Source organism: Scyliorhinus torazame, chromosome 3, assembly GCF_047496885.1.
Source record: "Scyliorhinus torazame isolate Kashiwa2021f chromosome 3, sScyTor2.1, whole genome shotgun sequence".
NCBI lineage: Eukaryota > Metazoa > Chordata > Chondrichthyes > Carcharhiniformes > Scyliorhinidae > Scyliorhinus > Scyliorhinus torazame.
In genome coordinates, this window is record NC_092709.1 from 377,266,039 (window position 1) to 377,290,416 (window position 24,378).

The 24,378-nt window shown below is 52.1% G+C and overlaps 1 protein-coding gene across 4 annotated transcripts in view; it reads left to right on the plus strand.

The window, feature by feature from the left end:
• LOC140409375 (dynactin subunit 1-like) overlaps positions 1 to 11,473 on the plus strand; it is a 276,463-nt gene extending 264,990 nt beyond the window's left edge. For all 4 annotated transcript variants that reach the window (XM_072497822.1, XM_072497823.1, XM_072497824.1 and 1 more), the window contains 3 exons: positions 8,910 to 8,972; positions 10,838 to 10,987; positions 11,204 to 11,473. In XM_072497822.1, the coding sequence (XP_072353923.1) occupies positions 8,910 to 8,972; positions 10,838 to 10,987; positions 11,204 to 11,458 (468 nt within the window). In that variant the 3' untranslated portion in view covers positions 11,459 to 11,473. The remainder of the gene's footprint in view (positions 1 to 8,909; positions 8,973 to 10,837; positions 10,988 to 11,203) is intronic.
• Positions 11,474 to 24,378: the final 12,905 nt, after the last annotated feature.

Genomic DNA, 24,378 nt, shown 5'->3' on the forward strand with positions numbered 1-24,378 from the left:
AGGTACGTGTGTCACTCAGTCACTATACACAGGTACGTGTGTCACCCAGTCACTATACACAGGTACGTGTGTCACCCAGTCACTATACACAGGTACGTGTGTCACTCAGTCACTATACACAGGTACGTGTGTCACTCAGTCACTATACACAGGTACGTGTGTCACCCAGTCACTATACACAGGTACGTGTGTCACCCAGTCACTGTACACAGGTACGTGTGTCACTCAGTCACTGTACACAGGTACGTGTGTCACTCAGTCACTATACACAGGTACGTGTGTCACCCAGTCACTATACACAGGTACGTGTGTCACCCAGTCACTATACACAGGTACGTGTGTCACCCAGTCACTATACACAGGTACGTGTGTCACTCAGTCACTATACACAGGTACGTGTGCCACCCAGTCACTATACACAGGTACGTGTGTCACCCAGTCACTATACACAGGTACGTGTGCCACCCAGTCACTTTACACAGGTACGTGTGTCACCCAGTCACTATACACAGGTACGTGTGTCACCCAGTCACTATACACAGGTACGTGTGTCACTCAGTCACTATACACAGGTACGTGTGTCACTCAGTCACTATACACAGGTACGTGTGTCACCCAGTCACTATACACAGGTACGTGTGTCACCCAGTCACTATACACAGGTACGTGTGTCACTCAGTCACTGTACACAGGTACGTGTGTCACTCAGTCACTATACACAGGTACGTGTGTCACCCAGTCACTATACACAGGTACGTGTGTCACCCAGTCACTATACACAGGTACGTGTGTCACCCAGTCACTATACACAGGTACGTGTGTCACTCAGTCACTATACACAGGTACGTGTGCCACCCAGTCACTATACACAGGTACGTGTGTCACCCAGTCACTATACACAGGTACGTGTGCCACCCAGTCACTTTACACAGGTACGTGTGTCACTCAGTCACTATACACAGGTACGTGTGTCACCCAGTCACTGTACACAGGTACGTGTGTCACCCAGTCACTGTACACAGGTACGTGTGTCACTCAGTCACTGTACACAGGTACGTGTGTCACTCAGTCACTATACACAGGTACGTGTGTCACCCAGTCACTGTACACAGGTACGTGTGTCACTCAGTCACTGTACACAGGTACGTGTGCCACTCAGTCACTATACACAGGTACGTGTGTCACCCAGTCACTATACACAGGTACGTGTGTCACCCAGTCACTATACACGGGTACGTGTGTCACCCAGTCACTATACACAGGTACGTGTGTCACTCAGTCACTATACACAGGTACGTGTGTCACCCAGTCACTATACACAGGTACGTGTGTCACCCAGTCACTATACACAGGTACGTGTGTCACCCAGTCACTATACACAGGTACGTGTGTCACCCAGTCACTATACACAGATACGTGTGTCACTCAGTCACTATACACAGGTACGTGTGTCACCCAGTCACTATACACTGGTACGTGTGTCACCCAGTCACTGTACACAGGTACGTGTGTCACTCAGTCACTATACACAGGTACGTGTGTCACCCAGTCACTATACACAGGTACGTGTGTCACCCAGTCACTGTACACAGGTACGTGTGTCACCCAGTCACTATACACAGGTACGTGTGCCACCCAGTCATTATACACAGGTACGTGTGTCACTCAGTCACTATACACAGGTACGTGTGTCACTCAGTCACTATACACAGGTACGTGTGTCACTCAGTCACTATACACAGGTACGTGTGTCACCCAGTCACTATACACAGGTACGTGTGTCACTCGGTCACTATACACAGATACGTGTGTCACTCAGTCACTATACACAGGTACGTGTGTCACCCAGTCACTATACACAGGTACGTGTGTCACTCAGTCACTATACACAGGTACGTGTGTCACCCAGTCACTATACACAGGTACGTGTGTCACTCAGTCACTATACACAGGTACGTGTGTCACCCAGTCACTATACACAGGTACGTGTGTCACCCAGTCACTATACACAGGTACGTGTGTCACTCAGTCACTATACACAGGTACGTGTGCCACCCAGTCACTATACACAGGTACGTGTGTCACCCAGTCACTATACACAGGTACGTGTGCCACCCAGTCACTTTACACAGGTACGTGTGTCACTCAGTCACTATACACAGGTACGTGTGTCACCCAGTCACTGTACACAGGTACGTGTGTCACCCAGTCACTGTACACAGGTACGTGTGCCACCCAGTCACTTTACACAGGTACGTGTGTCACTCAGTCACTATACACAGGTACGTGTGTCACCCAGTCACTGTACACAGGTACGTGTGTCACCCAGTCACTGTACACAGGTACGTGTGCCACCCAGTCACTATACACAGGTACGTGTGTCACCCAGTCACTATACACAGGTACGTGTGCCACCCAGTCACTTTACACAGGTACGTGTGTCACTCAGTCACTATACACAGGTACGTGTGTCACCCAGTCACTATACACAGGTACGTGTGCCACCCAGTCACTATACACAGGTACGTGTGTCACCCAGTCACTGTACACAGGTACGTGTGTCACCCAGTCACTGTACACAGGTACGTGTGTCACTCAGTCACTGTACACAGGTACGTGTGTCACTCAGTCACTATACACAGGTACGTGTGTCACCCAGTCACTGTACACAGGTACGTGTGTCACTCAGTCACTGTACACAGGTACGTGTGCCACTCAGTCACTATACACAGGTACGTGTGTCACCCAGTCACTATACACAGGTACGTGTGTCACTCAGTCACTATACACAGGTACGTGTGTCACCCAGTCACTATACACAGGTACGTGTGTCACCCAGTCACTGTACGCAGGTACGTGTGTCACTCAGTCACTGTACACAGGTACGTGTGTCACTCAGTCACTGTACACAGGTTGGTGTGTCACTCAGTCACTGTACACAGGTACGTGTGTCACTCAGTCACTGTACACAGGTACGTGTGTCACTCAGTCACTGTACACAGGTACGTGTGTCACTCAGTCACTGTACACAGGTAAGTGTGTCACTCAGTCACTGTACACAGGTACGTGTGTCACTCAGTCACTGTACACAGGTACGTGTGTCACTCAGTCACTGTACACAGGTAAGTGTGTCACTCAGTCACTGTACACAGGTACGTGTGTCACTCAGTCACTATACACAGGTACGTGTGTCACCCAGTCACTATACACAGGTACGTGTGTCACCCAGTCACTGTACACAGGTACGTGTGTCACCCAGTCACTATACACAGGTACGTGTGTCACCCAGTCACTATACACAGGTACGTGTGTCACCCAGTCACTATACACAGGTACGTGTGTCACCCAGTCACTATACACAGGTACGTGTGTCACCCAGTCACTATACACAGGTACGTGTGTCACCCAGTCACTATACACAGGTACGTGTGTCACCCAGTCACTATACACAGGTACGTGTGTCACCCAGTCACTATACACAGGTACGTGTGTCACCCAGTCACTATACACAGGTACGTGTGTCACCCAGTCACTATACACAGGTACGTGTGTCACTCAGTCACTATACACAGGTACGTGTGTCACTCAGTCACTGTACACAGGTACGTGTGTCACCCAGTCACTATACACAGGTACGTGTGTCACCCAGTCACTGTACACAGGTACGTGTGTCACTCAGTCACTGTACACAGGTACGTGTGTCACTCAGTCACTATACACAGGTACGTGTGTCACCCAGTCACTATACACAGGTACGTGTGTCACCCAGTCACTATACACAGGTACGTGTGTCACCCAGTCACTATACACAGGTACGTGTGTCACCCAGTCACTATACACAGGTACGTGTGCCACCCAGTCACTTTACACAGGTACGTGTGTCACTCAGTCACTATACACAGGTACGTGTGTCACCCAGTCACTATACACAGGTACGTGTGTCACTCAGTCACTGTACACAGGTACGTGTGTCACTCAGTCACTATACACAGGTACGTGTGTCACCCAGTCACTATACACAGGTACGTGTGTCACCCAGTCACTATACACAGGTACGTGTGTCACCCAGTCACTATACACAGGTACGTGTGTCACCCAGTCACTATACACAGGTACGTGTGCCACCCAGTCACTTTACACAGGTACGTGTGTCACTCAGTCACTATACACAGGTACGTGTGTCACCCAGTCACTGTACACAGGTACGTGTGTCACCCAGTCACTGTACACAGGTACGTGTGTCACTCAGTCACTGTACACAGGTACGTGTGTCACTCAGTCACTATACACAGGTACGTGTGTCACCCAGTCACTGTACACAGGTACGTGTGTCACTCAGTCACTGTACACAGGTACGTGTGCCACTCAGTCACTATACACAGGTACGTGTGTCACCCAGTCACTATACACAGGTACGTGTGTCACCCAGTCACTATACACAGGTACGTGTGTCACCCAGTCACTATACACAGGTACGTGTGTCACTCAGTCACTGTACACAGGTACGTGTGTCACCCAGTCACTATACACAGGTACGTGTGTCACCCAGTCACTATACACAGGTACGTGTGTCACCCAGTCACTATACACAGGTACGTGTGTCACCCAGTCACTATACACAGATACGTGTGTCACTCAGTCACTATACACAGGTACGTGTGTCACCCAGTCACTATACACTGGTACGTGTGTCACCCAGTCACTGTACACAGGTACGTGTGTCACTCAGTCACTATACACAGGTACGTGTGTCACCCAGTCACTATACACAGGTACGTGTGTCACCCAGTCACTGTACACAGGTACGTGTGTCACCCAGTCACTATACACAGGTACGTGTGCCACCCAGTCATTATACACAGGTACGTGTGTCACTCAGTCACTATACACAGGTACGTGTGTCACTCAGTCACTATACACAGGTACGTGTGTCACTCAGTCACTATACACAGGTACGTGTGTCACCCAGTCACTATACACAGGTACGTGTGTCACTCGGTCACTATACACAGATACGTGTGTCACTCAGTCACTATACACAGGTACGTGTGTCACCCAGTCACTATACACAGGTACGTGTGTCACTCAGTCACTATACACAGGTACGTGTGTCACCCAGTCACTATACACAGGTACGTGTGTCACTCAGTCACTATACACAGGTACGTGTGTCACCCAGTCACTATACACAGGTACGTGTGTCACCCAGTCACTATACACAGGTACGTGTGTCACTCAGTCACTATACACAGGTACGTGTGTCACCCAGTCACTATACACGGTACGTGTGTCACCCAGTCACTGTACACAGGTACGTGTCACTCAGTCACTATACACAGGTACGTGTGTCACTCAGTCATTATACACAGGTACGTGTGTCACTCAGTCACTATACACAGGTACGTGTGTCACTCAGTCACTATACACAGGTACGTGTGTCACCCAGTCACTATACACAGGTACGTGTGTCACCCAGTCACTATACACAGGTCCATGTGTCACCCAGTCACTATACACAGGTACGTGTGTCACCCAGTCACTATACACAGGTACGTGTGTCACCCAGTCACTGTACACAGGTACGTGTGTCACCCAGTCACTGTACACAGGTACGTGTGTCACCCAGTCACTATACACAGGTACGTGTGTCACTCAGTCACTGTACACAGGTACGTGTGTCACCCAGTCACTATACACAGGTACGTGTGTCACCCAGTCACTATACACAGGTACGTGTGTCACCCAGTCACTATACACAGGTGTGTGTCACCCAGTCACTATACACAGGTACGTGTGTCACTCAGTCACTATACACAGGTACGTGTGTCACCCAGTCACTATACACAGGTACGTGTGTCACCCAGTCACTATACACAGGTACGTGTGTCACCCAGTCACTATACACAGGTACGTGTGTCACCCAGTCACTATACACAGGTACGTGTGTCACCCAGTCACTATACACAGGTACGTGTGTCACCCAGTCACTATACACAGGTACGTGTGTCACCCAGTCACTATACACAGGTACGTGTGTCACCCAGTCACTATACACAGGTACGTGTGTCACCCAGTCACTATACACAGGTACGTGTGTCACCCAGTCACTATACACAGGTACGTGTGTCACCCAGTCACTATACACAGGTACGTGTGTCACCCAGTCACTATACACAGGTACGTGTGTCACCCAGTCACTATACACAGGTACGTGTGTCACTCAGTCACTATACACAGGTACGTGTGTCACTCAGTCACTATACACAGGTACGTGTGTCACCCAGTCACTATACACAGGTACGTGTGTCACTCAGTCACTATACACAGGTACGTGTGCCACCCAGTCACTATACACAGGTACGTGTGTCACCCAGTCACTATACACAGGTACGTGTGTCACTCAGTCACTATACACAGGTACGTTTGTCACTCAGTCACTATACACAGGTACGTGTGTCACTCAGTCACTATACACAGGTACGTGTGCCACCCAGTCACTATACACAGGTACGTGTGTCACCCAGTCACTATACACAGGTACGTGTGTCACCCAGTCACTATACACAGGTACGTGTGTCACCCAGTCACTATACACAGGTACGTGTGTCACCCAGTCACTGTACACAGGTACGTGTGTCACTCAGTCACTATTCACAGGTACGTGTGTCACCCAGTCACTATACACAGGTACGTGTGTCACTCAGTCACTATACACAGGTACGTGTGTCACCCAGTCACTATACACAGGTACGTGTGTCACCCAGTCACTATACACAGGTACGTGTGTCACCCAGTCACTATACACAGGTACGTGTGTCACTCAGTCACTATACACAGGTACGTGTGTCACTCAGTCACTATACACAGGTACGTGTGTCACTCAGTCACTATACACAGGTACGTGTGTCACCCAGTCACTGTACACAGGTACGTGTGTCACCCAGTCACTATACACAGGTACGTGTGTCACCCAGTCACTATACACAGGTACGTGTGTCACCCAGTCACTATACACAGGTACGTGTGTCACCCAGTCACTATACACAGGTACGTGTGTCACCCAGTCACTATACACAGGTACGTGTGTCACTCAGTCACTATACACAGGTACGTGTGTCACCCAGTCACTATACACAGGTACGTGTGTCACTCAGTCACAATACACAGGTACGTGTGTCACCTAGTCACTATACACAGGTACGTGTGTCACCCAGTCACTATACACAGGTACGTGTGTCACCCAGTCACTATACACAGGTACGTGTGTCACTCAGTCACTATACACAGGTACGTGTGTCACCCAGTCACTATACACAGGTACGTGTGTCACCCAGTCACTATACACAGGTACGTGTGTCACCCAGTCACTATACACAGGTACGTGTCACCCAGTCACTATACACAGGTACGTGTGTCACTCAGTCACTATACACAGGTACGTGTGTCACCCAGTCACTATACACAGGTACGTGTGTCACCCAGTCACTGTACACAGGTACGTGTGTCACCCAGTCACTGTACACAGGTACGTGTGTCACCCAGTCACTATACACAGGTACGTGTGTCACTCAGTCACTATACACAGGTACGTGTGTCACCCAGTCACTATACACAGGTACGTGTGTCACTCAATCATAGAATCATTTACAGTGCAGAAGGAGGCCATTTGGCCCATCGCGCCTGCACCGTCCCTTGGAAAGAGCACCCGACCCAAGCCTGTGCCTCCTCCCCGTCTCCTTTGTCCCCATAACCCAGTAACCCCACAAAACCTTTTTGGACACTACGGCAAATTTATCAGGGCCAATCCACCTAACCGGCACGTGTTTGGACTGTGGGAGGAAACCGGATCACCCGGAGGAAACCCACGCAGACACGGGGAGGATGTACAGACTCCGCACAGACAGTGACCCAAGCCGGGGATCGAACCTGGGACCCTGGAGCTGTGAAGCTATTGTGCTAACCACTGTGTTACCGTGCTGCCCACTTTCCGTCTGAAGCACTTGTTTTCAGCCTTCTCAACTGACTCCCGTCAGCGACACTTTATCTTCCTCATAATTTTTCTCTCTTGTCATCCAGCGAACTCTGGGTTTGTTTGCCCCAAGTTTCTCTTTGGAGGGAATATACCTCGACTGTCCCTGAACGGAGCCACCTTCAACAACTGCCCTTTGTTCAGCCACCAGTTTCCCTGCCAACATTTCATTCCGGTTGATTTGGCCCAGATCGGTCTTACCCCACTGAAGTTGGCTTTCCCCAAATGCATTACTTCACACTTTCCAAAATGAAATACTTCTGCCACTTTACTGCTGAGCTAACCACTCCGTCTTCCTTCCTCACTCCGTCACTGCGCTGGGAGCCTCACTCCGTCTTCCTTCCTCACTCCGTCACTGCGCTGGGAGCCTCACTCCGTCTTCCTTCCTCACTCCGTCACTGCGCTGGGAGCCTCACTCCGTCTTCCTTCCTCACTCCGTCACTGCGCTGGGAGCCTCACTCCGTCTTCCTTCCTCACTCCGTCACTGCGCTGGGAGCCTCACTCCGTCTTCCTTCCTCACTCCGTCACTGCGCTGGGAGCCTCACTCCGTCTTCCTTCCTCACTCCGTCACTGCGCTGGGAGCCTCACTCGAGCTCTTTATTCTGCAGCTGAGGATGTCTCCAGTCCGCACCAATCCTGTGAATCCACCTCCAATGTGTCTCAGTAACAGAAATCTGTCAACCAGTCTCCCCTCAGCCCACAAACTAATCTGATGAAGCTTGGTTACAAATGCCTGGGAAATGGTTCCATTGGGTCAGGATTGTATTATGAATGTGATTGGATCAGGAATCCACTAGTAGTCGGGATGGATTGGGAATCGGATTGAATCCCAGTCCCGAGTTGACCTGTTTCTAATGTTTTGATGAAATGTATGTTGCAGTTTACGCAGAATGCCCTGGACTGTGTGGCTGTGGAGGTGGGCCGCCTGCGATCCCTTCTCCAGGTGCGTACCCCCATTCCCAGCACAGCTGCCCCTCGCTCCGTCGCTGCCCCCTCATTCCGGGACCCCTCGCTCCGGGACTCCTCGCTCCGTCGCTGCCCCTCGCTCCGGGGCCCCTCACTCCGTCGCTGCCCCTCGCTCCTTCGCAGCCCCTCGCTCCTTCGCTGCCCCTCGCTCCGTCGCTGCCCCTCGCTCCGTCGCTGCCCCTCGCTCCGTCGCTGCCCCTCGCTCCGTCGCTGCCCCTCGCTCCGTCGCTGCCCCTCGCTCCGTCGCTGCCCCTCGCTCCGTCGCTGCCCCTCGCTCCGTCGCTGCCCCTCGCTCCGTCGGTTCCCCTCGCTCCGGTTCCCCTCGCTCCGTCGCTGCCCCTCGCTCCGTCGCTGCCCCTCGCTCCGTCGCTGCCCCTCGCTCCGTCGCTGCCCCTCGCTCCGTCGCTGCCCCTCGCTCCGTCGCTGCCCCTCGCCCCGTCGCTGCCCCTCGCCCCGTCGCTGCCCCTCGCCCCGTCGCTGCCCCTCGCTCCGTCGCTGCCCTCGCTCCGTCGCTGCCCTCGCTCCGTCTCTGCCCCTCGCTCCGGTTCCCCCTCGCTCCGTCGCTGCCCCTCGCTCCGTCGCTGCCCCTCGCTCCGTCGCTGCCCCTCGCTCCGTCGCTGCCCCTCGCTCCGGGGCCCCTCGCTCCGGGGCCCCTCGCTCCGTCGCTGCCCCTCGCTCCGTCGCTGCCCCTCGCTCCGTCGCTGCCCCTCGCTCCGTCTCTGCCCCTCGCTCCGTCGCTGCCCCTCGCTCCGTCGCTGCCCCTCGCTCCGTCGCTGCCCCTCGCTCCGTCGCTGCCCCTCGCTCCGGTTCCCCTCGCTCCGTCACTGCCCCTCGCTCCGTCGCTGCCCCTCGCTCCGTCGCTGCCCCTCGCTCCGTCGCTGCCCCTCGCTCCGTCGCTGCCCCTCGCTCCGTCGCTGCCCCTCGCTCCGTCGCTGCCCCTCGCTCCGTCGCTGCCCCTCGCTCCGTCGCTGCCCCTCGCCCCGTCGCTGCCCCTCGCCCCGTCGCTGCCCCTCGCCCCGTCGCTGCCCCTCGCCCCGTCGCTGCCCCTCGCTCCGTCGCTGCCCTCGCTCCGTCGCTGCCCTCGCTCCGTCTCTGCCCCTCGCTCCGGTTCCCCCTCGCTCCGTCGCTGCCCCTCGCTCCGTCTCTGCCCCTCGCCCCGTCTCTGCCCCTCGCTCCGTCGCTGCCCCTCGCTCCGTCGCTGCCCCTCGCTCCGTCGCTGCCCCTCGCCCCGTCGCTGCCCCTCGCCCCGTCGCTGCCCCTCGCCCCGTCGCTGCCCCTCGCCCCGTCGCTGCCCCTCGCCCCGTCGCTGCCCCTCGCCCCGTCGCTGCCCCTCGCCCCGTCGCTGCCCCTCGCTCCGTCGCTGCCCCTCGCTCCGTCGCTGCCCCTCGCTCCGTCGCTGCCCCTCGCTCCGTCGCTGCCCCTCGCTCCGTCGGTTCCCCTCGCTCCGGTTCCCCTCGCTCCGGTTCCCCTCGCTCCGTCGGTTCCCCTCGCTCCGTCGGTTCCCCTCGCTCCGTCGGTTCCCCTCGCTCCGGTTCCCCTCGCTCCGGTTCCCCTCGCTCCGGTTCCCCTCGCTCCGTCGCTGCCCCTCGCTCCGTCGCTGCCCCTCGCTCCGTCGCTGCCCCTCGCTCCGTCGCTGCCCCTCGCTCCGTCGATTCCCCTCGCTCCGGTTCCCCTCGCTCCGGTTCCCCTCGCTCCGGTTCCCCTCGCTCCGGTTCCCCTCGCTCCGGTTCCCCTCGCTCCGGGGCCCCTCGCTCCGGTTCCCCTCGCTCCGGTTCCCCTCGCTCCGGGGCCCCTCGCTCCGGGGCCCCGCCTGTCTGACCTGACTTGTGTTTCTCTCCCTAGGCTGGACATGAACCCACCGACATTGCCATTCTTCTGAAGGATCTCAGCACCTCGTGCAGCGATATCCGGCACTTCTGTAAGAAGGTTCGGAGACGAATGCCTGGGACTGAAGCTCCTGGAATTCCAGCGGCACTATCTTTCGGCTCCCAGGTAAGTGTGCGCTCCCTGTTTTGGGAGTGTGATCTGGGCCCTCTCAGCTATTTCTGGTCGACATGCACCATGGAAAGCAGTCGCACGATGGCCATCCTGCCTGGGTCGGTTAGATTGTGACCAGATAGACTCCGATGTGAGGGTTTGGGGAGCATTGTGACCTTGGATGTTCTCCGCTGTCTGTGATTCCACATTAACCTTTGCTTCCTGCTGCAGGTTTCCGATACACTGCTGGATTGTCGGAAGCACCTGACCCGCGTGGTGGCCGTCCTACAGGAAATGGCAGCTGCAGGTATCCAACTCGTCACGCCCCTCCCAGAGAATGAAGGGTTGTTGCCGCGGAAACTAGAAGACATGGCGTTTAAAGCGACAGACCAGGTGAGTGTGTTCAGGATAATAATTCCAATTTATTCACAATCAAATGTTTCATGGTCATTATTACGGAGGGCAGCACGGTGGCGCAGTGGTTAGCACTGCTGCCTCACGGCGCCGAGGTCCAAGGTACGATCCCAGCTCTGGGTCACTGTCCGTGTGGAGTTTGCACATTCTCCCCGTGTTTGCGTGGGATTCACCCCCACAACATGAAGATGTGCAGGGCAGGTGGATTGGCCGCGCTAAATTGCCCCTTAATTGGGAAAAAATGAATTGGGTACTCTCAATTTATTTCTAAATTTATTACAGAAAATCGCTTTCAATCGTTTTTTAAATAGAATTTAAATGTTGTGACTGTCTTGATAAAACTTGAACCCGTGACTCCAGAACATTAACCTGTTCATCCAATGACATGAATGACATGACCAACATTCCAAACAAGGTAACTGGAATCAGAACAGAGTAACTGGAATGGGAACAGAGTAACTGGAATGGGAACAGGGTAACTGGAATGGGAACAGAGTAACTGGAATGGGAACAGGGTAACTGGAATGGGAACAGGGTAACTGGAATGGGAACAGGGTAACTGGAATGGGAACAGGGTAACTGGAATGGGAACAGGGTAACTGGAATGGGAACAGAGTAACTGGAATGGGAACAGGGTAACTGGAATGGGAACAGAGTAACTGGAATCAGAACAGAGTAACTGGAATGGGAACAGAGTAACTGGAATGGGAACAGAGTAACTGGAATGGGAACAGAGTAACTGGAATCAGAACAGAGTAACTGGAATGGGAACAGGGTAACTGGAATCAGAACAGAGTAACTGGAATGGGAACAGAGGAACTGGAATCAGAACAGAGTAACTGGAATGGGAACAGGGTAACTGGAATCAGAACAGAGTAACTGGAATGGGAACAGAGTAACTGGAATGGGAACAGAGGAACTGGAATCAGAACAGAGTAACTGGAATGGGAACAGGGTAACTGGAATGGGAACAGAGTAACTGGAATGGGAACAGGGTAACTGGAATGGGAACAGAGTAACTGGAATGGGAACAGAGGAACTGGAATCAGAACAGAGTAACTGGAATGGGAACAGGGTAACTGGAATCAGAACAGAGTAACTGGAATGGGAACAGAGTAACTGGAATGGGAACAGGGTAACTGGAATGGGAACAGAGTAACTGGAATGGGAACAGAGTAACTGGAATGGGAACAGGGTAACTGGAATGGGAACAGAGTAACTGGAATGGGAACAGGGTAACTGGAATCAGAACAGAGTAACTGGAATGGGAACAGAGTAACTGGAATGGGAACAGGGTAACTGGAATGGGAACAGAGTAACTGGAATGGGAACAGAGTAACTGGAATGGGAACAGGGTAACTGGAATCAGGACAGAGTAACTGGAATGGGAACAGAGGAACTGGAATCAGGACAGAGTAACTGGAATGGGAACAGGGTAACTGGAATGGGAACAGAGGAACTGGAATGGGAACAGAGGAACTGGAATGGGAACAGAGGAACTGGAATGGGAACAGAGTAACTGGAATGGGAACAGAGTAACTGGAATGGGAACAGGGTAACTGGAATGGGAACAGAGTAACTGGAATGGGAACAGGGTAACTGGAATCAGAACAGAGTAACTGGAATGGGAACAGAGTAACTGGAATGGGAACAGGGTAACTGGAATGGGAACAGGGTAACTGGAATGGGAACAGAGTAACTGGAATGGGAACAGAGTAACTGGAATGGGAACAGGGTAACTGGAATCAGGACAGAGTAACTGGAATGGGAACAGAGGAACTGGAATCAGGACAGAGTAACTGGAATGGGAACAGGGTAACTGGAATGGGAACAGAGGAACTGGAATGGGAACAGAGTAACTGGAATGGGAACAGGGTAACTGGAATGCGAACAGAGTAAGTGGAATGGGAACAGGGTAACTGGAATGGGAACAGGGTAACTGGAATGGGAACAGGGTAACTGGAATCAGGACAGAGTAACTGGAATGGGAACAGAGGAACTGGAATCAGGACAGAGTAACTGGAATGGGAACAGGGTAACTGGAATGGGAACAGAGGAACTGGAATGGGAACAGGGTAACTGGAATGCGAACAGAGTAAGTGGAATGGGAACAGAGGAACTGGAATGGGAACAGAGTAACTGGAATGGGAACAGAGTAACTGGAATGGGAACAGGGTAACTGGAATCGGAACAGGGTAACTGGAATGGGAACAGGGTAACTGGAATGGGAACAGAGGAACTGGAATGGGAACAGAGTAACTGGAATGGGAACAGAGTAACTGGAATGGGAACAGAGTAACTGGAATGGGAACAGAGTAACTGGAATGGGAACAGAGGAACTGGAATGGGAACAGGGTAACTGGAATGGGAACAGAGTAACTGGAATGGGAACAGAGTAACTGGAATCGGAACAGGGTAACTGGAATGGGAACAGAGGAACTGGAATCGGAACAGGGTAACTGGAATGGGAACAGAGGAACTGGAATCGGAACAGGGTAACTGGAATGGGAACAGAGGAACTGGAATCGGAACAGGGTAACTGGAATGGGAACAGGGTAACTGGAATGGGAACAGAGGAACTGGAATGGGAACAGAGTAACTGGAATGGGAACAGAGGAACTGGAATCGGAACAGGGTAACTGGAATGGGAACAGAGTAACTGGAATGGGAACAGAGTAACTGGAATGGGAACAGGGTAACTGGAATGGGAACAGAGGAACTGGAATGGGAACAGGGTAACTGGAATCGGAACAGAGGAACTGGAATGGGAACAGGGTAACTGGAATGGGAACAGAGTAACTGGAATGGGAACAGGGTAACTGGAATGGGAACAGGGTAACTGGAATCGGAATGGGAACAGAGTAACTGGAATGGGAACAGAGTAACTGGAATGGGAACAGAGTAACTGGAATGGGAACAGGGTAACTGGAATGGGAACAGAGTAACTCGAATGGGAATAGGGTAACTGGAATGGGAATAGGGTAACTGGAATGGGAACAGAGTAACTGGAATGGGAATAGGGTAACTGGAATGGGAACAGAGTAACTGGAATGGGAACAGGGTAACTGGAATGGGAACAGAGTAACTGGAATCGGAACAGGGTAACTGGAATGCGAACAGAGTAACTGGAATGGGGACAGAGTAACTGGAATGGGAACAGAGTAACTGGAATGGGAACAGGGTAACTGGAATGGGAACAGGGTAACTGGAATGGGAACAGAGAAACTGGAATCGGAATGGGAACAGAGTAACTGGAATGGGAACAGGGTAACTGGAATGGGAACAGGGTAACTGGAATGGGAACAGGGTAACTGGAATGGGAACAGAGTAACTGGAATGGGAACAGAGTAACTGGAATGGGAACAGAGGAACTTGAATGGGAACAGAGGAACTGGAATCGGAATGGGAACAGAGTAACTGGAATGGGAACAGGGTAACTGGAGTAACTGGAATGGGAACAGAGTAACTGGAATCGGAATGGGAACAGAGTAACTGGAATGGGAACAGAGTAACTGGAATGGGAACAGAGTAACTGGAATGGGAACGGGAACAGAGTAACTGGAATGGGAACAGAGTAACTGGAATCGGAATGGGAACAGAGTAACTGGAATGGGAACAGAGTAACTGGAATGGGAACAGAGGAACTGGAATGGGAACAGGGTAACTGGAATCGGAACAGAGGAACTGGAATGGGAACAGAGTAACTGGAATCGGAATGGGAACAGAGTAACTGGAATGGGAACAGAGTAACTGGAATGGGAACAGGATAACTGGAATGGGAACAGAGTAACTGGAATGGGAACAGAGGAACTGGAATGGGAACAGAGTAACTGGAATGGGAACAGAGTAACTGGAATGGGAGCAGGGTAACTGGAATCGGAATGGGAACAGAGTAACTGGAATGGGAACAGAGTAACTGGAATGGGAACAGAGTAACTGGAATCGGAACAGAGAAACTGGAATCGGAATGGGAACAGAGTAACTGGAATGGGAACAGAGTAACTGGAGTAACTGGAATGGGAACAGAGTAACTGGAATGGGAACAGGGTAACTGGAATGGGAACAGGGTACCTGGAATGGGAACAGAGTAACTGGAATCGGAATGGGAACAGAGTAACTGGAATGGGAACAGGGTAACTGGAATGGGAACAGAGTAACTGGAATGGGAACAGAGGAACTGGAATGGGAACAGAGAAACTGGAATCGGAATGGGAACAGAGTAACTGGAATGGGAACAGGGTAACTGGAATGGGAACAGGGTAACTGGAATGGGAACAGAGTAACTGGAATGGGGACAGAGTAACTGGAATGGGAACAGGGTAACTGGAATGGGAACAGGGTAACTGGATTGGGAACAGGGTAACTGGAATGGGAATGGGAACAGAGTAACTGGAATGGGAACAGAGTAACTGGAATCGGAATGGGAACAGAGTAACTGGAATGGGAACAGAGTAACTGGAATGGGAACAGAGTAACTGGAATCGGAACAGAGGAACTGGAATCGGAATGGGAACAGAGTAACTGGAATGGGAACAGAGTAACTGGAATGGGAACAGGGTAACTGGAATGGGAACAGGGTAACTGGAATGGGAATGGGAACAGAGGAACTGGAATGGGAACAGAGTAACTGGAATGGGAACAGAGTAACTGGAATGGGAACAGGGTAACTGGAATGGGAACAGAGGAACTGGAATCGGAATGGGAACAGGGTAACTGGAATGGGAATGGGAACAGAGTAACTGGAATGGGAACAGGGTAACTGGAATGGGAACAGGGTAACTGGAATCGGAACAGAGGAACTGGAATGGGAACAGAGGAACTGGAATGGGAATGGGAACAGAGGAACTGGAATGGGAACAGAGGAACTGGAATGGGAACAGAGGAACTGGAATGGGAATGGGAACAGAGTAACTGGAATGGGAACAGAGGAACTGGAATGGGAACAGGGTAACTGGAATGGGAACAGAGGAACTGGAATGGGAATGGGAACAGAGTAACTGGAATGGGAACAGAGGAACTGGAATGGGAACAGAGGAACTGGAATGGGAACAGAGTAACTGGAATCGGAATGGGAACAGAGGAACTGGAATGGGAACAGAGTAACTGGAATGGGAACAGAGGAACTGGAATCGGAACAGGGTAACTGGAATGGGAACAGAGGAACTGGAATGGGAACAGGGTAACTGGAATCGGAATGGGAACAGAGTAACTGGAATGGGAACAGAGGAACTGGAATCGGAACAGAGTAACTGGAATGGGAACAGAGTAACTGGAATGGGAACAGGGTAACTGGAATGGGAACAGAGAAACTGGAATCGGAATGGGAACAGAGTAACTGGAATGGGAACAGGGTAACTGGAATGGGAATGGGAACAGAGTAACTGGAATGGGAACAGAGGAACTGGAATGGGAACAGAGTAACTGGAATGGGAACAAAGTAACTGGAATGGGAACAGAGGAACTGGAATGGGAACAGAGTAACTGGAATGGGAACAGAGGAACTGGAATCGGAACAGAGGAACTGGAATCGGAATGGGAACAGAGTAACTGGAATGGGAACAGTGTAACTGGAGTAACTGGAATGGGAACAGAGTAACTGGAATGGGGACAGAGTAACTGGAATGGGAACAGAGGAACTGGAATGGGAACAGAGTAACTGGAATGGGAACAGAGGAACTGGAATGGGAACAGAGTAACTGGAATGGGAACAAAGTAACTGGAATGGGAACAGAGGAACTGGAATGGGAACAGAGTAACTGGAATGGGAACAGAGGAACTGGAATCGGAATGGGAACAGAGTAACTGGAATGGGAACAGGGTAACTGGAGTAACTGGAATGGGAACAGAGTAACTGGAATCGGAATGGGAACAGAGTAACTGGAATGGGAACAGAGTAACTGGAATGGGAACAGAGTAACTGGAATGGGAACAGAGGAACTGGAATGGGAACAGAGTAACTGGAATGGGAACAAAGTAACTGGAATGGGAACAGAGGAACTGGAATGGGAACAGAGTAACTGGAATGGGAACAGAGGAACTGGAATCGGAATGGGAACAGAGTAACTGGAATGGGAACAGGGTAACTGGAGTAACTGGAATGGGAACAGAGTAACTGGAATCGGAATGGGAACAGAGTAACTGGAATGGGAACAGAGTAACTGGAATGGGAACAGAGAAACTGGAATCGGAATGGGAACAGAGTAACTGGAATGGGAACAGAGGAACTGGAATGGGAACAGAGTAACTGGAATGGGAACAGAGAAACTGGAATCGGAATCGGAACAGAGTAACTGGAATGGGAACAGAGTAACTGGAATGGGAACAGAGAAACTGGAATCGGAATGGGAACAGAGGAACTGGAATGGGAACAGAGTAACTGGAATGGGAACAGGGTAACTGGAATGGGAATGGGAACAGAGTAACTGGAATGGGAACAGAGTAACTGGAATGGGAACAGGGTAACTGGAATGGGAACAGAGTAACTGGAATGGGAACAGGGTAACTGGAATGGGAACAGAGTAACTGGAATGGGAACAAAGGAACTGGAATGGGAACAGAGAAACTGGAATCGGAATGGGAACAGAGTAACTGGAATGGGAACAGGGTAACTGGAATGGGAACAGGGTAACTGGAATGGGAACAGGGTAACTGGATTGGGAACAGGGTAACTGGAATGGGAACAGAGTAACTGGAATGGGAATGGGAACAGAGTAACTGGAATGGGAACAGAGTAACTGGAATCGGAATGGGAACAGAGTAACTGGAATGGGAACAGAGTAACTGGAATGGGAACAGAGTAACTGGAATCGGAACAGAGGAACTGGAATCGGAATGGGAACAGAGTAACTGGAATGGGAACAGAGTAACTGGAATGGGAACAGGGTAACTGGAATGGGAACAGGGTAACTGGAATGGGAACAGAGTAACTGGAATCGGAATGGGAACAGAGTAACTGGAATGGGAACGGAGTAACTGGAATGGGAACAGAGTAACTGGAATGGGAACAGGGTAACTGGAATGGGAACAGAGGATCTGGAATCGGAATGGGAACAGGGTAACTGGAATGGGAATGGGAACAGAGTAACTGGAATGGGAACAGAGTAACTGGAATGGGAACAGGGTAACTGGAATCGGAACAGAGGAACTGGAATGGGAACAGAGGAACTGGAATGGGAGCAGAGTAACTGGAATGGGAACAGAGGAACTGGAATGGGAACAGGGTAACTGGAATGGGAACAGAGGAACTGGAATGGGAACAGAGGAACTGGAATGGGAACAGGGTAACTGGAATGGGAACAGAGGAACTGGAATGGGAACAGAGTAACTGGAATGGGAATGGGAACAGAGTAACTGGAATGGGAACAGAGGAACTGGAATGGGAACAGGGTAACTGGAATGGGAACAGAGGAACTGGAATGGGAATGGGAACAGAGTAACTGGAATGGGAACAGAGGAACTGGAATGGGAACAGAGGAACTGGAATGGGAACAAAGTAACTGGAATGGGAACAGAGTAACTGGAATGGGAACAGAGGAACTGGAATCGGAACAGAGTAACTGGAATGGGAACAGAGTAACTGGAATCGGAATGGGAACAGAGGAACTGGAATGGGAACAGAGGAACTGGAATGGGAACAGAGGAACTGGAATGGGAACAGAGTAACTGGAATGGGAACAGAGGAACTGGAATCGGAACAGGGTAACTGGAATGGGAACAGAGGAACTGGAATGGGAACAGGGTAACTGGAATCGGAATGGGAACAGAGTAACTGGAATGGGAACAGAGGAACTGGAATCGGAACAGAGTAACTGGAATGGGAACAGAGTAACTGGAATGGGAACAGGGTAACTGGAATGGGAACAGAGAAACTGGAATCGGAATGGGAACAGAGTAACTGGAATGGGAACAGGGTAACTGGAATGGGAATGGGAACAGAGTAACTGGAATGGGAACAGAGGAACTGGAATGGGAACAGAGTAACTGGAATGGGAACAGAGTAACTGGAATGGGAACAGAGGAACTGGAATCGGAACAGAGGAACTGGAATCGGAATGGGAACAGAGTAACTGGAATGGGAACAGTGTAACTGGAGTAACTGGAATGGGAACAGAGTAACTGGAATGGGAACAAAGTAACTGGAATGGGAACAAAGTAACTGGAATGGGAACAGAGTAACTGGAATGGGAACAGAGTAACTGGAATGGGAACAAAGTAACTGGAATGGGGACAGAGTAACTGGAATGGGGACAGAGTAACTGGAATGGGAACAGAGTAACTGGAATGGGAACAATGTAACTGGAATGGGAACAAAGTAACTGGAATGGGAACAAAGTAACTGGAATGGGAACAGAGGAACTGGAATGGGAACAGAGTAACTGGAATGGGAACAAAGTAACTGGAATGGGAACAGAGTAACTGGAATGGGAACAGAGGAACTGGAATCGGAATGGGAACAGAGTAACTGGAATGGGAACAGGGTAACTGGAGTAACTGGAATGGGAACAGAGTAACTGGAATCGGAATGGGAACAGAGTAACTGGAATGGGAACAGAGTAACTGGAATGGGAACAGAGAAACTGGAATCGGAATGGGAACAGAGTAACTGGAATGGGAACAGAGTAACTGGAATGGGAACAGAGGAACTGGAATGGGAACAGAGTAACTGGAATGGGAACAGAGAAACTGGAATCGGAATGGGAACAGAGTAACTGGAATGGGAACAGAGTAACTGGAATGGGAACAGAGAAACTGGAATCGGAATGGGAACAGAGGAACTGGAATGGGAACAGAGTAACTGGAATGGGAACAGAGTAACTGGAATGGGAACAGGGTAACTGGAATGGGAATGGGAACAGAGTAACTGGAATGGGAACAGGGTAACTGGAATGGGAACAGAGTAACTGGAATGGGAACAGGGTAACTGGAATGGGAACAGAGGAATGGAATGGGAACAGGGGTAACTGGAATGGGAGCAGGGTAACTGGAATGGGAGCAGGGTAACTGGAATCGGAATGGGAACAGAGTAACTGGAATGGGAACAGAGTAACTGGAATGGGAACAGAGTAACTGGAATGGGAATAGGGGAACTGGAATGGGAACAGAGTAACTGGAATGGGAGCAGGGTAACTGGAATGGGAGCAGGGTAACTGGAATCGGAATGGGAACAGAGTAACTGGAATGGGAACGGAGTAACTGGAATGGGAACAGGGTAACTGGAATGGGAACAGGGTAACTGGAATGGGAACAGAGTAACTGGAATGGGAGCAGGGTAACTGGAATCGGAATGGGAACAGAGTAACTGGAATGGGAACAGGGTAACTGGAATGGGAACAGGGTAACTGGAATGGGAGCAGGGTAACTGGAATCGGAATGGGAACAGAGTAACTGGAATGGGAACAGGGTAACTGGAATGGGAACAGGGTAACTGGTCACTGGAGTTGAGGAATGGGGCAGAGAGAATCTCCCAGTTATAGATGGAGCTGCAAGATGTCGGTCTGCAAGTGAGAAGCCAGATATCCACAGTCATTCTGACGTTGGTGACACCTTAATTCAGCTGTGATCCGTGGTGTTTTGCTGTTGCTGGGTATCCAGGAGATTGTGAAAAAATGAAATGAAAATCACTTATTGTCACAAGTAGGCTTCAAATGAAGTTACTGTGAAAAGCCCCTAGTCGCCACATTCCGGCGCCTGTTCGGGGAGGCTGGTACGGGAATTGAATTGTGCTGCTGGCCTGCCTTGGTCTGCTTTCAAAGCCAGCGATTTAGCCCAGTGTGCTGGGAGAGGATTTCTGTGGAAGAGGATTTCAAAGCGTGCTCCAAAAGAGTGAAGTTTCAATTCCGGGTGCGGCTATGCGGAGCTGAACCGCACGATTCGGCAGCTCCCGCTACCACGGACTTTCGGGCTCGCTAGAATAGCCCCAACTGAACTTTTTTTGATACTAACCCGTGGGGAAGGTAAGAGGGAGGTCCCCCTCCAACTTTTATGAAACGGACTCGAAGCGTAACGGCCACAAAAGTGGCATTGGAGCAACGGGAAAAACAGGGGAAAAAAGACAAAATGGCGGCGGCCAGAGACAAAGTGTAGCTGCAGGGGTTTATTAGGCACTGCTTCGAGGAGCATCGCGAGGAGATGCATAAGGAAATGCTAGCGCCTATGCTTTCGGCAATCGAAGGACTAGGGATCACCCAGAAGGCCCTCGAGGTTCAGATCCAGGAGGTACAAAAAAGAGTTGGTCAGAACGAGGACGAGATCTCGGGCCTGGCGGTGAGAGTGGAGCAGAACGAGGCGCTACACAGGAGGTGGGCGGGAAGACTCGAAGACCTGGAGAAGGGTCCTGGGTCTCCCTGGAGGAGCGGAGGGGGCCGATGCCGGGGCATACGCAAGCACGATGCTCGAGGCGATGATGGGCACGAAGGCCCCTTCGAGGCCGCTGGAGTTGGACGGGGCACATCGGGTGCTGGCGAAGAAGCCCCAGGCAAATGAGCCGGTGAGGTTCCACCGGTTCACGGACAGAGAGTGGGTCCTGAGATGGGCCAAGAAGGAGCGGAGCAGTAAGTGGGACAATGCAGAGATCCGAATATACACGGACTGGAGCACGGAAGTTGCAAAGCGGAGAGCGGGTTTCAACTGGGCCAAAGCGGCGTTGTACCGGAAAGAAGTGAAATTCGGAATGCTGCAGCCAGCGCGACTGTGGGTCACATACAAGGGCCAACACTATTACTTTGAGACGCCTGAAGAGGCGTGGACCTTTGTACAAGCCGGAAAGTTGGACTCTAACTGAGGGTTTGTGAGGGTGGGGGGATGTTTTGGGGTTTGATGTGTGATGGTTGTTGTATATAGGGGGTCAATCACGCACAGGAAATGTTACATGGGCTGGGGGAGAGAGGCAAGGCCGCGACAGGAGCTGCGCCAGAGGGGGCGGAGCGGGCTTTGGAAAGTGCGGGGTTTCTTGATTTTCCCGCGTGCGGAAGAAAAGTGGGAGGGGGAACACCCACACGGGGAGGTCAATGGGAATCGCGGGGGTAGCCGGGGTCAGCAGGTTGTCAGCTGACTTACGGGAGTGACATGGGGGGAGCAAAAAAGCTAGACAGGGGTCTAGCGGGGGGAGGGGAAGGGGGGGGGAAAGGGAATGGGACATAGAAGAGGTGGTCGGGACGGGGTCCCCCGTCTGAGGGACTGGAGGGTGAGGAGGTGAGGACACGGGACTGGCCCAGAAAAGGAGATGGCTAGTCGGCGGGGGGGGGGGGGGGGAAGTGGCGAGAGCCCCTCCAATCCGTCTGATAACGTGGAACGTGAGGGCCTGAATGGGCCGGTGAAGAGGGCTCGAGTGTTCGCGCACGTAAAGGGACTGAAGGCAGACGTGGTCATGCTCCAAGAAACACACCTGAAGGTGGCGGACCAGGTCAGGTTAAGAAAGGGATGGTAGGACAGGTATTCCACTCGGGACTGGACGCGAAGAATAGAGGGGTGGCAATATTGGTGGGAAAGTGGGTGTCATTTGAGGCAAGACTATTGTCGTGGACAATGGAGGGCGATATGTGATGGTGAGCGGTAGGCTGCAAGGGATGTGGGTGGTGTTGGTAAACGTATACGCCCCGAACTGGGATGATGCAGGATCATGAAGCGCATGTTGGGGCGCATTCCGGACCTGGAGATAGGAGGCCTGATAATGGGAGGGGACTTCAATACAATGTTGGACCCAGCACTGGACCGCTCCAAATCAAGGACTGGAAAGAGGCCGGCGGCGGCCAAGGTACTTAGGGGGTTTATGGATCAGATGGGGGGGAGTGGACCCATGGCGGTTTGCTAGGCCGCAGGCCAGGGAATTTTCTTTCTTCTCCCACGTACACAAAGCCTACTCCCGGATAGATTTCTTTGTTCTGGGCAGGGCGCTCATCCGAGGGTGGAGGGGACGGAGTATTCGGGCTATAGCCGTTTCGGACCATGCCCCACACTGGGTGGAACTGGCGCTGGGAGAGGAGAGGGACCAATGCCCGCTGTGGCGGCTGGATGTGGGACTGCTGGCGGACGAGGTGGTGTGTGGGAAGGTGAGGGGGTGTATCGAAAGGTACTTGGAGGCCAACGACAACGGGGAGGTGCGGGTGGGGGTGGTATGGGAGGCGGTGATCAGGGGAGAGCTAATCTCCATTAGGGCTCATCGGGAGAAGACCGAGGGCATGGAAAGGGAGAGGTTGGTGGGGGAGATTTTGAGAGTGGACAGGAGATACGCAGAGGCCCCGGAGGAAAGATTACTTGGGAAAGGCGACGTCTCCAGACGGAGTTTGACCTGTTGACCACAGGGAAGGCGGAGGCACAGTGGAGGAAAGCGCAGGAGGCGACCTACGAGTACGGGGAAAAGGCTAGTCGGATGCTGGCACACCAGCTCCGTAGAGGATGGCAGCAAGGGAAATAGGGGGAGTCAAAGATGGAAGGGGAGCCACGGTTCGGAGTGCGACGAAAATAAACGAGGTATTTAAGGCCTTCTATGAAGAGCTGTACAGATCCCAGCCCCCAGCAGGGGAAGAGGGGATGAGACGATTCCCTAGACCAGCTGAGATCCCGAGGGTGGAGGAGCAAGAGGTGGCTGGTTTGGGGGCACCAATTGGGTTGGAGGAGCTGAGGCAAGGGTTTGGGGAGGATGCAGGCGGGGAAGGCCCCGGGACCGGACGGGTTCCTGGTGGAGTTCTACAGGAAGTATGTAGACCTGTTGGTCCCGTTACTAGTGAGGACCTTTAACGAGGCAAGAGAGGAGGGGACCCTGCCCCCGACAATGTCGGAAGCGACAATTTCTTTGATCTTAAAGCGGGACAAGGACCCACTGCAATGTGGATCGTACAGGCCGATCTCGCTCCTCAATGTGGATGCAAAGTTGCTGGGCAAAAGTGCTGGCCACAAGGATCGAGGACTGTGTCCCGGGGTAATCCACGAGGACCAGACGGAATTTGTAAAGGGCAGGCAACTAAACACCAATGTGCGGCGGCTCTTAAATGTGA